At 40.3% G+C, this 14,581-nt stretch overlaps 1 protein-coding gene across 1 annotated transcript; it reads right to left on the minus strand.

The window, feature by feature from the left end:
- Positions 1–13,478: 13,478 nt before the first annotated feature.
- On the minus strand, positions 13,479–14,557 carry LOC110862722 (U6 snRNA-associated Sm-like protein LSm8). Its single transcript, XM_022111935.2, has 4 exons — positions 14,376–14,557; positions 14,222–14,262; positions 14,011–14,135; positions 13,479–13,918 (listed from the first exon to the last, which is right to left on the minus strand). Exons 1-4 carry the CDS (start codon positions 14,404–14,406, stop codon positions 13,828–13,830), a joined length of 288 nt encoding a protein of 95 aa, XP_021967627.1. The 5' UTR covers positions 14,407–14,557; the 3' UTR covers positions 13,479–13,827.
- Between the last annotated feature and the right edge of the window lie 24 nt (positions 14,558–14,581).

Here is a 14,581-nt window from a genome sequence, read left to right on the forward strand (position 1 = left end):
CCACCTTTTAGCTACCTGCTCCCCTGCTGAAAAGGAGGAGAAAGCCATAAATGTTGTGCAGGAGAAACAACAAGGGAAAGTAGTAGTTGCCGAGAGAAAGAGCAAGATTTGCAGCAAAGCCTCAAAACCAAACGCCATAAAAATACATCACAAATCTCACAAAGTAAACCTAAAGCCAAACCAAACTTTACTATTAAGCCAGACTTTTTTTCCTCAGTGTGGTCTGCCCGGTCAGTACTCGCAGTCAAGTCAGTGTCAGATGGTTTTGGTCATCCCATTCATCCTCCCTCCTGGTTTGGTGGTGGTCTGGTCTGTCTTTGTATTTTGCACTGTGGGATCAAGCAGAGGATGGAAAAAGAGAGAGTTTTTAGGCCCCTGGTTGCTACCCCACTCCATTTTATTTCATTGGGTCAAGTCATCCTGGATTGTTCCCAGATTTATTTATGGTCCTTGAATCCCGATTTTCTCCCCCTTTCCCTCTTCAATTAATGGCATTCTCCAAATCGGCCCAACCAACAGCGAGATGAAAATCATGAAAGTTTAAAAACTTTGCAATTTGGATACGGAGAAGTTTATTATTCGTACGTAGGGAAAATCTGGCAAGCTAATAATCACACCAGATTTTCCCCAGAATCACGTACAAGTATTGATTATTATGTAGTAACTAAAATTAGGTCTCCTCACTCACTCCGCGTTCACACTACTTTCACTACAGCCACTACGTACTACAGGATCCGTCCATTAGTGACCTACAACCTGGGCACGAGTGAAAGGAGGGAGAGAGAAACTTGAGTGAATTTTTGTATTCAAGGAAATTACCACCCTTGGATTGAAAATAGGAGAATCGCAGAACCTAACGCCATCATCATCCAATCTGATCCGGAAACAGGTAATAATAATAAAATTTCTCCATCCATACGGCGCCAACGAAGGAGAAAGTATCATAAATCAGTCACCTGCTATATAAACAAAGAATTGTGTGAGACCTTGGTCAATATTGAGTGCAAGTGGCTGAGTATCCACCCAATAATTTTATTGGGGGTGTTATTTGCCAATAGAATTTCCACCATTTCCATTACTGGTCACTACTACTTTCTCCTTGATTTTATGAGCTGCCAACTTGAAAAGAGTTGGACTAGTTGGAGGAGGAAGGACACGTACTTATTATTACTCGACTGGGACATGCAACAATGTCACACGGCTTAAAAAGTGACGCAACGATATAAGAAAAGCACTCACTGCATGGTACGAACGAAAAGCATGAAGATTGACACGACCGCTGTCATCCTTATCCATCCGACCCATATATTATCCCAACCCTCGCGTATTCATGTATTTGACCAAACCAGCACTTTTTGAACAACATCCGCATTAAATATTTCATACCGAAGATAAAAAGTAAATAAATAATAAACGATTCTGCTCCCTTCGTGATAGGTTTTCTCTCATGGCGTGCATCTCAAGTCATCAATCATCAAACCGCCATGTACGCTGCCTAAGTGTATATTGTGACCAAAAGTCTCCTATAAATATGTGCAGCCAGCCAGCAATGTATCATCCGCGTCGTGTGTGTTCTGTGCATGTCTACAAAAAACCTCATCATTTTCACTTTCACCTCGCGAAAGTGGCCACCTACTCGTCAAGAAGGAGGATGAAAATACCAAAGCCAATACGAACCCGAGGTGTTGAATGATTTCCGGCGAAGGGAAGAAGTGACACCCCGCCAGGTGGGTGAAAACCTGGGACAAATGATATTCCCGTGTTAGGAAACGGAAGGGGCAGGGTTTCCATCGACCTAGCAGAAATTACTTATGGGACGTCGAGGTTGGTAGTGCAATTTATGGGATTTGCAAACCCTGCGAGAAAAAGAGAGGTGAGGGTTATGGAATAAGGATGATGATAAATAATAATTCGTTCAGGGCAGGTCGACCTATGACATGTCAATGCCGATGAATGATTATTGGGGCGGTGTAACAATAATGTGAGGTGATCTGATCTACATAATAATGCAAGTAACACATTTTCTTTCCAGGGACCAAAATAGTGATGTGATGATGATGCATGACGTACGTATTTGTATTATGCCGGCAACCTTTCATGACACAGACGCGAAAGAAATTGCGAATAATGTATGTGTGCAAAAAAATACGGACAAATTTTCTACCTACCCGGGTTTTCCACCTACTTTTTTCTATTCAATTTGACAATTTGATTATTAAATACGTGCCGACATATCGTATCACCTGATTGAATTTGGCCGTACAAAGGGAGACGGAAAAAAGTAGGAAATCTTTCTATTTTGCATCTGAGGGCAATCATATCACCCGACCGAAGTAATGAAACAGCCCTCAAGGGAGACTCCTCCACCCACCTCGGTGTCAGCCTCCTTTAACAAAGTGTCATTCATAAAGGGGAAAGTTTACACCATATTCCGCCCATTAGGAGACGTATTACAAGAGAAGCGGAGCGATTGTGCTCGCAATAAATTGAATAAATTGCCCTCTCATTTTGCAACTTTGGACCAAAAAAAATTCCAAGTTGGCTCCATTTTTCGTATTCAAAATCTGAAAGTTCTTTTCTACAGGAAATGTATTCAAGTCTGTCCATCGCTCCTGCTCCCGTAACTGCTCTCACATACGGCTAAACGACTCAACAGTGCGCTAGTAAAAAAAAGGCGAAAAAGCGGGGACGACGATATTGTTATGAACTTTCTCTCTCCTCGTGTGGGACACGGTTTCGGTGTGTGCTGCTCCGCTTAGGGGCAAAATTTAGTACGGACTCACAAGTCAACGTGACACACAATTCAATTCAATGGGCTTGGCTTTTATTACGAAATATTTTAGTTTTTCTTTTTTTATCTGGGAGAATACTGCATAGTTTATGGGGGAGAATTTATTTTATTTTTATTTCATTTCTGGGTCAACTGTGTGAGGGTGGGTTTGGAGGCGTAAAATTTTGTAAATATATTTTTTTTAAGGAGGGAATGAATTTGGGAAAAAATACTTATATAAAAATTTCCAGTGAGAATTTAACATTGTGTAATCGGCGAGAAAATGAGAGAAATTGAATAGAATAAGTAGTGAAATCGTGCAGCCTGGGGTTTTCTGGAAATATTAGTGCTACAGGGAAACGAAGTAAAGTCTGGTCGCCCAGTTTTTGGTCACGTTCTTCGGTTTGAAGTTTCATTTCGGTTTTTTCGCCAAGAAAAAAGTGAGAGTAAGTCACTTTCCCGTCTTTGTCCGGTCGACTTTATTTAACTTTGTCGTCCTTCGACCAACATGTCCCTGTAAGTTTAGAGTTTTTCCAGCAAGTTAAATACTTGGTGTGATCTGGTCTGGTCCGCTGTTTGACTTAATCTTTGGAGTGGAGAGAGAAATGGACGGGATTTCTTGGGAGGGGCGGTGTGGTTTGGTTGGGTTGGTCGTGTCTAGAAATGACGAGGCAAGATTAGACTTGTATCTCTCGTGTGGACTGAATAAAAATGAGGTGGGTCGTGTGGTTTAGGCTTCATCTGCACTCGACAGACCTTGGGCGAGTAATGGTGGCACGGTATGAATCTCTATTATGTATTGTACAGCATTAAAGTGGAAGGATTACTCCTGGTTAGTCGTTAGCGAGAGAAAGTTGTGTGGGTACTAGTTGGCTGGTAATTTCGGCGATTCGCGAGACGACGATGTGATATGAGAGAGAAATCAAGGACAAAATGGGGAGAAAGTCTGCGGAGAGAGAGATGGAGAAAGCATTGGAGAAAGTACGCTTGCGACACGCACGGTGTGGGTACGTATATTTTTGTCCAAGTCGACATAAAAAATGAACGCAATCACGCATCGTTGCCCGAGACAATTCACATTTTGACCTCTGATTCGTCCAAATGCTGGGCGAAAAACGAGACCACCACTTTGTTGAGATTTCCGTCCATTGCTTTCTCTTTCCTGGTTGTTCTTCAAATAGACATTTTTCCGGGGATACCACTTTTTTGACACTTTCTCTCGCTCTTTTTTATATGGTTCAGCAAACTGGTCATGGTTTCTTTATTGTGTGTGGACAATTTCTTTGAGTAGCTCTTCTCCTAGGAATTGCTCAAGTAAGTGGGGGGATGAAGACCGGAATAACGTGGTGGTCGAGAGAAAGTGACCACAGAATAGAACAAAAGATCGAGAGCATCATTTTTTACGGAAATTTGCCGATTCATCGCAAACAGCGAGATAAACAAGGAATGGGTATGATTTCGTTGTATGTACAAAGTTCAATAATTCTGGGATGGCCGAAATCTTGGCAAATATTATTTTCCACTAATTCGGGTTGAAAGGTTATTGGATTATGCTCAAAAGATGAGATATTTGATGATGATGATGATATTCGGATCGGGTATAAATAAAAGAAAAAGTGACACAATTCAGGTGGTGGTTGTGGTGCCGGGTGGAGATGCCGTGATGATGCGATATCTATCTGGCTGGCAGGCTGAATACTTTACTCTTTTCGTGGTGGTTGTGCTGGAGAAAGTGACATCATTATGCAGAACATGTCCTGGTGAAAGCAAGAATATGCCAAAATTTCTAGTACAGAGATTTTGGCACGGAGAGGGGAAGACCAACTAACTAGAAATGATGATGGGTTTTGCTGTCTGTCATTCACATGGTGCAGCTAGCTGGCTCGGGAACATATACATAGGTTTGGCTGATAATGCGATGGTGTGAAGTGTGACGCCATCATCATCGGATTTTTTTTGAAATTTTGGAATTATGAAGTTTAAGTTAATACAGCAAACGTTTCTTGAGGGGGTTTGGGCGATGGTTGGAATTTTTCAAAATGTTTGAAGTCAAGGTTGTTAAAATAGACGAATTTTATCAGGCAGAGAAAGCAAACTTCAATTCACGCCTAAGGAGAATAGAATATTTTTATAACCTTGACCTCAAATATTTTGAAAAACTCCAACCATCGTACAAACTGCCTCAAGAAACGTTGGCTATATTTATTTAGCTTCATAATTCCAAAATTTCAACAAAATCCAAGCGTTACACTCCACACCTTCACATTATGTCTTGAGTTAGTTGGTTTCATGAAGATAAATTTTTCCAGGCTGTTCCTCGAACCAAAAAATAATTTCTTTATTTCTCATATCTTCCCAATTTTCGACGGATTTAAGTATTTTGATTTCATATTGATAAAAAATATATAGGTGCAGATAGAATTTATATCTCAATCAATTTCCTCATCATAAACTCTTCCCTGATCTGTAGATAAGCCAGCGCGATATAAATTTTTCCTTCTGCCTCTGCCGCCGGGTTGAATGGAGCCATGAAAAATGCGGCCACATTACGAGAGAATTCTTCACGTAGGAATTTCCAAGATTTGCTGCGTCTGTGCTATTCAAAAGAAAGTGCGTCCATTGAGTTCATTTCGTGCCCTTTTCAGCACTGCACTGCATTCGCTGCTGAGTAATCGAAATTTTGCACGCAGAATAATAAAGGAAATCTTGGTAGATTTGACTCAATTCGTTCATTTCATTCATGACCACCCACCCACCACCACCAACCACTTAAGAAACAGATAAGGAAAAGATGAGTGCGAGCACGACGATAAGGAAACGACGTGTCCCATTTTGTTCCCGAATTTTTTATTGTCTCAAACGATTACTACGCATTTAGCATCGTGATAGGTAATTGATTCCGATAGTCAGTGACCCAGTTATGATTAAATTAAGTCGTCGTCCTTACTTTAATATTTTTATCGCTTTTCCACTATTTTTTTAAGAAACTATTATCATTCAATTCGTCTCTGGACCTGAGAAAAAATATCGTTCTCAGAAATAGCTCCATGTGCGACGCGGCCGACGATTGGATTGCATTCCAAACTGATTTGATAGTGAAAGTGGGGAGGATCGTTCTGGGCACATTTTTCGTCTGCTTTCACCTTCGTTTGGACGAGGTTTGTCTGTCTGTCGGCAATTTTGAGTCGTCAAGAAGTCACGTCACGAGCGACGAGAGACTAGTTGCTTGTCTGTCACGGGAACAAGTGACTCAATACGAGTGGTGCATGGTAGCAGCTTATTGGGAAGTGAGATGACAGCCTCTCATGTTTGAGAGAGATATTATGAAATGTCGCCCATTCTTGGTTCTCCAATTGTATGACGACTCCAATAAGTGAGTGAGTGAGTGCATGCAGGAATGAGGTGGGTACGTTCGTTCAGCGGAGTCAATATTGTGGATGAAATGATGACAGCGACACAAGATTGGGAATCTTGAAGGGTCAATATATTTTCTGGATGGATCATTGAACAATATCGTCTCAAGGACGTGTTTAGTAAGTAGTTGATTAACTTGCAGGATTTATGACAGACCAAATTGTATAAATATCCACTCCATTAATCAGAGCATTTGGGTATAGAAAGTTGCAGGTTCTGATATGGAGAAAGTTTGGTAATTTGGCCGATTGGAAATTATCCTTGTAAATATGAGCAATTCGTATTTTTAAGGTCAGGTCACACTGATAAGTACTTATCTCAGACGAATATCGAGTTCCACATTATCAAAAGAAAGTTAATCCTTTCTCCCCTTTGATAAAAAAATCGTAAAATTACTACAAATTTCGAATTTCACCAACCTTGAAAACCGCTTTCACTACTTCCACTTTCACCTGCCCTGGCGTCCTCCATCGTCATCTCGTCACTATCATGCCGTCATCTCTCATCCGATTCTGTCCACTTCCTCCACCGACTTCTTCTTCAGAGGAGCAGCGAATCAAATAAAAGACGCGGAGAAAGTTTTACTTACCTGCTTCATCCTCTCAAAATGTGTACACTTTCTCCTCCTCGTTGAGAATATCCCTCGAGATTTACTGTCCCATCCTGTCTGCAGCGTGTGTGTCACCCAGAATGGAGTAAGTGTTGAAGGAGAATCTGCAATTTGCTCTCCAAAATCAAGTAAAGAAGATTCACGAAGAGAAATATAGCTATTTATGTATGTGGGTTCAAAAAATAAGAGAGAGCGCAGGGAGGGAGATGATGAATGCAGGCAAGAATATCACGTAGTCGTGACAGTGGAAAACTGTTCGAGATTGGGTGCAGTGGTAAGTCTAAAATATTAAACGCACCCCCACCACCACTGACGACGACGAGGCCTTGTTTAGTTTCACATCTAAAATATTGTGATACTTATTAAGGGGCGAAATCTCTTTATGGAAATGTCTTGTCTGTCTGTCCGTCCGAATCCACGATAACTTTAGAACGGATTCGAATTTCGACATCCGGTTTTCGTCAATGTGTTTCTAATTTTTGGGGACGGGATGAGTGCGAAGATGGGCGTTGTAGGTCATAAGGTCACGGCGCCACGGTGATGACGCCAACGGTCAAATTTTTTGTGTCGACCGTTTTAGACATAGTTTTGGGCGGTGATTTTAGAAATCGCCATCATTTCGACGTGCCATGACCGTGTAACCGTGTCGTTCCACCCCTTTGCTACATTTCGTTTGCAACGGTTTATTTGGGATGTAAAAGATCCATGATATTCGGTCACAAGCGGGTAAAGTTAAGTATGCCAGTGACAAGTTTAAGTTGTATTTGTGCCGTTGATTTTGATCCTACTGCGGAGGAGAGGAGTCAACTTGCCTACTTGATGAATTACACCTCCTCCCCGACTCTCATCTTGTAGCAGGGAAAGTGATGTATTTAAGAAAATAAGGATGCTGTGAGTTGACTCGAGATGAAGAAATGAGGAAATGCCATGATTTACAACACTTAAGGGTGTGACACGTGGGTCATTTTTATTCAAAACGGGTACTTCTCTCCATTTTCTACCCACCCGCATCATGCAGGTTACGTAAGAAGATATACACCTTCTTCAAGAAGCATCTTATTTAAGCATGTTCATCTTTACAAGAGTCATCATCATCTCGAGAAAGAAAATGTTTTTTAGCAACTTCTCCTCCTGAGATTCTACCCGTGCAGAAGTAAGTAAACAAGAAATGGCGAATTCCTACGTCGCTACCTATTTTCGAATCGAGGGAGGAATGAGCAATTTATTCTCGTTTTATATTTTTTTAAACTACACCAGTGAAAATTTTGATCCCATTTTTTATTCGTGTCGTATACCGAGATCGCCCCGATTATTTTACATAGTCAGATGCAACATGGGTTGTGTCCTCTCTTTTTTTGGGTAATGTTACGTTACGACTTGGCGTGTTGGTGGGGTAAAAAAATGGAGAATTTTATTTATTTTACAAGGGACGACGAACTTATCATCGAGGGTACTGAAAATATTATAAGAGAGGGCTGGAAAATGCTTTCTCTTGGCGTACATACTAACTCGGTGGTGGTGTCTTGGTTGCTATCTATCTGGTGGCCGTCATCTCGTAATTTCCGGCCTATGCGTCCCCTGAAGAAGAAGAAATATAGGTTAGTGTGTACCCTTCCCTGCTATTTAGCCAGCTCTGTAGTCAGTCAGTTTGGTTCAGTCCGGTTGGTCTGGTTTGGTACACGGTGTATCTCTCTTCCCGAAAAAGGGTTTAGTTTAGTTTGCTCGTCGTTGCAGAGTGAGTGCGACTATTTGACGTGTTATTTCCACCCGACAGCTCACTCTGGGAGATTTTGAGACGTTTTTTTGCCAAAATCATATCCTTCATAAAATCTATCTCTCCAGCACAAGAGTCGTCTCGTAGTCCGGCAGCAGCAAGCACTACGTACGTAGGAACCCAAATCCAAAATCTAGTTCAGTTTTACACTTGGCTTGTTTCATTTGAACAGAATTCTGGCTGCGAGGATGCTTTCTCTCTCTGGTCGACGAGGAGCGATAAGGAGATGAACCACCAGCAAGGCAAGCAGGACATGTGCTGCTTGGCTTCTCAGATTCGAATCCGACCTTTACATCCTTCGCCCCAGATGAGTTTTCATTCATCAAAAAACCGTCTAGCGACAATTATTATTACGCAACAAACTTTCGCTCAAATTGATTTTGCGCAGATTCATCATTTATTATTAACCAGGCTTTATTTGACACTTATTGAAGTATAAAAAAAACTTTTATTTGCAAACCAAACAACCAAACAATGCCTACCTACCTACATACATTATAGAGACCCGGATGTAATATTGATTCAGTTCTCCAGTTTGGATGGATCAGAGGGTAGCGAAAAAGATGGAGAAAGTTGGTCCCAAAAGCGAAGGCGGAAGTGGAAAGGGGACCAAACCCAGAACTATCTACTAGATATCTTGCCTGCCTGCCGCTGACCTGACCTAGATCTTGAGATTGAAAATTCCAACTACTCGCGGCGGATCTGATGGATGTGGTCATTACACTGCAACGCCACCGCGACGACGATGAGGACGAGGATGAGGCTATAATTAGTACAAAGTCCGGTCCAGTCTCTCCTGGAGAAAGTTTGTGTTGTGTTTGGAGGATGGCATCCGTGCAACCCTTCCCGTCCGTTGTTGGTTAAAATGTAAGCAAAGAGTTTCGTTCGGGAAACGGATGATATGACGCGTTTTAGTTTTCCTTTGGTGGTGGTGCTATTGGTCGAGGAGATCTTGGTCTTGGTCTTCTTCTTATCCCGAATTCCGAAGAGAGTCAACTAAGTGAGCGAAGGAGAGAAGAAGATGAACATGAGAGTTAACAAGATGGCTACACGTGACCAGACTCACAATCTCATTTAACTACTGGTGGGGAAGAGGAAGACCAACTAAAAAACCCAAATTTAGAGAGAAAGTAGTAAGTAAAGTGATCGCCACCCATCCATCCATCTCTCTCCCTCTGCTATCCCTCGCATAACAGGATTTGCACAAGTGTGCAGTCCTAGTAGCCAAGTTAACGAGCTACCAGACCAACGACTACCACTTCTGCTACAACTGCCAGTAGTGAGAAACATTAAATAAAGTATGACACAGAAAAAAACGAGGCGAGAAGATTTTATGTATTTTATGTACTTGCATAAAGTAAAAAAAAATACGAAGTGGCTGGAACTTGCTACCAGACTATTTACTTACTTGCATTTTTCCGCAAACTGTACACACAATCTTGTTTCTGCTGCTACTACTAAGGAAATATAATTAATTTTGGCCTTGCCATCATTTCATGACAAAGAATGACCTGGCCGACCTCGACCTATTTATTGCCACATGTTCCAAAAATTACCTGACATTGAGTCAAGTACATCCTCCTCCCGACCCGGCTCAAGCAGGGCACGGGGCATGTAAGTATTTACACGATAAATAAAAGAAAGGAAAGCACTTCCGACTTCCGCATGCTTCAGAATCCAATATTGACTGGGCACGAGCCTGTATTTAATATGTAGCAAAGTAGCTCTGCTTTCTGCCTTCTTCTCCGCCGGGTATGAAATGAAAGGGTCACCTCTGCAGCAGTAGCCTTGATACCGTTTGAACATACTAAACACAAAAGAGTACGAGTCTTCTGTTGAACGTATTTTCAGGAAATAGCAGGCACTTTCTTTATTATGCATTTCCTACGACGCTACCCGTAGGGACGTGGCGTCCAGTTTAGACCAGAGACCGCACGCCACGTGGAGCAGGTTAAGAAGAAGAAGAAGACCTCAGCGCAGAGGGCAAACCTCACGAGCCCGTGGCCAATTTAGGCTATGAGCGAAATACGATGTAGTGGAATTTAAATTCAGAAAAACAAGAATAAAATCCTCAAGTAAAACGGTTGCGAGTCAAGGTTGCAGAAGCAGATGCAAAAATAATATTAAGCGGTTCCGCTGGAAATAATTTACATAAAGTGGAGAGGAGAAGGTCTGCGTGACGTTATGTCCGTCCGTCCTGTTCCCCAGTCAATAAAATGAAGGGTCTGTGTGTACAGGGACGTTAATTTGTCCTTGGTAATGATATGAACATAACCGTATTTTAGAGACCAATGTGACCGCATGCCACTTATTTTGTTGGTGAGTCTTTAAATTCTCTAGGCAAAAATAAAACGTCGAGATTTCCTTAAAGCTTGGAAAAAAATCAGAGTCATGGTTAAAGATAGGGATTCCTTGGAGAGATGTGAATATATTTGTATACATACATACACTGTGGTTTTGTTTGTGGTGCGTAGGAAAATAGAGAGAAAATAGTGAAAGCACCTAGGCCAAGATACTTGTATGGATTGTAGAACAATTTAGTTGTGCAGATTTTGCATAAATTATGATACATGTTGAACCTTATGTATTTCCTAGCGTAGTTTTTCATAATTAGGTAAAGAAAGTTACGCAATATTAGAATTTCTTAATAAATAAGCACATTTCTCGCGTGTAAAAAAATACGTTGGTTTTTTCAACCGCTTTCATCGGATCTGGTTAAAAGTACTAAAAATATTAGTGGAAGAAATTACCTTCGGAAACTCATCACCTTTACGAACTAACGCTCCCCACAATCCAAATTAGTAGTACACCTGCTTGCTTCTTACTTGCATAAGCGAAGAAAATGACTCTATCCAGCAAAACTTGGACTGAAATCGTATATCTACGCTCTAATTCTTGTCATACATCCATTTGATTTCCCATCTCCCCTCGAATCGCAATTTGAAACCGTTTCAAAACCAATATTCTCTTTGTAACTAGGTCGAAAATGAGAGATCGTTGGTCGCGGTGGTGGCGTGGCGTGGCGAGTATCGCAATATAACTGGGTCGTTTTTGGCTGTGAAACCAAACCGACGAAGAAGAAAGTCAAAGTCTCAAAATCCAATCCAGAGTAAAATGAGAGCGATCGTTTCGTTGCTTGCTTGCTTGCCTTCTGGTTTGGCGTGGTCTTCCTCCACTTTAAATTTGAAATGACTATGAGAACGGTATTGTTGAAAATTAGCATCGTTCTCGTATCGTGTATCGTGGCACAAACGGGAAGCAATTTCTCTGCCTCAAAAGCAAATGGTTCCACTTAATCCTTTCGGGTTTAATTTGCCATTCATTTTATTATACCTCGTCGTCGTCCTCCTCACTTTCTTCCATTTCTTATTTGCTTTGCATATAACCTTCTTGTTCAAGATTTTCTGTAGCGGCGGTGGCAATGGTATTATTAAGTTGTTGTATTAAGAGAGCAAGTGGGTTGGTGGAGTCGTTGGTTGGTTGGAGAAAGTAAGTGGTGAAGGCAAGAAGCAAACTTTCTCTTTTTTGGTAGACAGACATGGAAGGAAGAAGGAAACGAGATGCAGTGAGGGGGACTAAATAACCTACAAATGTATAACAAGTTGTATCCAATTTGATCGGTCGGTAGTGCGTAGGAGGACGGTAGCTTAATTCTGCTAAGACTGTAAGTATACGTCTTAAATAAAATATTTATATGCATTTATCTAATGTAAACCATGTGCGGTTTGGTTTTCTGGGGGAAAAAATGTGCAATAAGAGTGGAACGTGGGGACGTGGGTGGGAGCGTAGGATGAAGAACATGATGATCAGAGGGCAGGAATTATATGTAAGAAGAAACCACGAAATATCGACGGCCAAGAAGAACAATAAGTTGGAGGGAATGAGAGACTTGGGATAAGTTAGTTAGTGGAGGAATGGATGATCTTTATCATCTCCGGAAGTCATAATAAGGTCGCACTATTACTTCCTCCCCAAAACTTGGGGTTTGAAAACAAAAGGGAAAATGAGACAATGGAAGTGAACTTTCTCTCTCTTGGCAAACTTGATATTTGCAGAACATAGAATAGTTTAACGAGCTTATTATTTCAGTTGTATGTACGAACGAACGACTATATTATTATCTGTGGACAAGTTTTGTTTCTCTTCTCTACTGGACTGGAGGACTTGTTCTTCCAAAATGTGACGCACACACATTTGCGAAATTCCCGTCTCTTGCACAACTTCGATATTGGAAGAAAGAATGAGTTGCAAAACGTGTTGCGAAAAAAACAGGTGAATTTTATGTAACGGGGTATAGAATGGAAATGAAGAAATGCATGCAGTCAGCAGAGGCCAACTTATTCTTCTCTTTGTCCGAATGGTGAAAGCATATAAAGCAAATCCATTACAGATTTTGGATTGAATTCGGCTCGTCGTTGTCGCAAACATGCGACAGGAATTGACACACAGAAATCTAACACCAGGTCGGTAGCACAAAATCCAATAATATTTGATGAAGAGAATGCTTTATAAGGAGAAAAAGAAATCGTAGTATAGACAGATGACTTTCCTCATTTCACATAATGGAAGGGGAGAAAGTTGTGACATGGCGTGACGTAGAGTGACATATTGCATTAGAAAATTGCAATTTCTTGAAAATTTTACGAATCGATGGAGGAGAATTTGTAACTTTGATTCCGTTCCTTTTTATACTTTACAATTCTTTGTTGTGCATTGTATTACGTTTGTCGAGTCAAAGTCAACCTTGATCTAGAGAGACGAGCGTCAAGTGAACCGTGTCTTCAAAAAGGGGTTGAAAAATGGAGATCTTTGGTGTTACGTGTGCGTAAATTTGATGGGAGTGAATAGATTAGGTTTGAAAAGCATTTCCGGAATAAATGCAAAATGTAGGTCAGTAGATTAATTGATAACTTATTCTTTATCAAAGTTTCTATTTTATCAGTTATGAGTGAGTGGTATGCATTATAATTTATAATGTTAATTAGTTAAATATGTATAGCAATTGTAGTAAAGTTTTAAATAAATTGCCTATCTGGAAAATTAACAAACTACTAATTGGGCTAACTCAATCAATCAATAGGATTACACAAATCTGTGCACTAAACATTCTTTCAACATTCTGATTTGATTCAAATTATTAAGTTACAATATTTTTTGCAATATTTCTCTAGAATACAAAAACAATGATAAACAAAGAACTGATGAAGAGGATAACAGTAATTAATTGAAGGAAGGATTAAGTCGAGATTTTCGATGGTGTTAATGAACAATGGCGTTGAGAGGTTCCGCCTTAATTGCTGCCATGTCTAAGCGAGCGTCTTCCTCTTCATCTATTTCTCCAATGACGGCCCTGGTCGAATAAAAAAAAGTTTGCAACATTTTAACAATTTATAATTCCAATCGACTTTATACGAAACGGTATATTATAATTGTAGTACTGACACATTATCTCCCCGAATAATGTGAAGGCCCAGAGTGATTTGTTCCACACCTTGCACACTAAATACACGTTCATGACTATCGTCTAAAATTAGGTTGATCGTTTGGTCAAATCCTTTCATCGTTCCCTAAAGTAAACAATAAAAACATACTGAATTAATAGATATCAAAGCGCGAATAATTAACTAATTCACAATTCAAGATGAAAACATACCACAAAGTTACGCCCGTCCGATGTGATTATTGAAACAATTCCTGAAACAATCAATTTGTGTACGTTATATTAATCATGGTCAATTAAATATTAAAGTTTATACAAATTATTACAATGTATAATGCCTAAATTTATTTCTTTAAATGAAACTCACGATTAACAAAACTTTCAAGTTGTGCAGCCATAATTTCCAACTTTCCGAAACGCCTTGATCACACGTTACACGTCAAAAAATGACAAGAGAAAGTACAATATCTTAAATTGATCAAAATTTTCTGAAATAATTAAATACTTCTGATTTTGCCAAGAACAAACGATTTATTTTTATTTCTGCTGCAGTCTGTCTGTCCGATTGCCGCC

The sequence above is a fragment of the Folsomia candida genome, unplaced genomic scaffold (assembly GCF_002217175.1).
Source record: "Folsomia candida strain VU population unplaced genomic scaffold, ASM221717v1 Fcan01_Sc066, whole genome shotgun sequence".
Classification (NCBI taxonomy): domain Eukaryota; kingdom Metazoa; phylum Arthropoda; class Collembola; order Entomobryomorpha; family Isotomidae; genus Folsomia; species Folsomia candida.

Bases quoted from the DNA above. Each gene is read 5' to 3' on its own strand.
- LOC110862722 (XM_022111935.2), bottom strand. From the start codon at position 14,406: ATGGCTGCACAACTTGAAAGTTTTGTTAATC. The intron at 14,136-14,221 runs GTATGTTTTCAT...TGTTTACTTTAG, and splicing joins CGGACGGGCGTAACTTTGTG to GGAACGATGAAAGGATTTGA. The intron at 13,919-14,010 runs GTCAGTACTACA...TTATTCGACCAG, and splicing joins ATTATTCGGGGAGATAATGT to GGCCGTCATTGGAGAAATAG.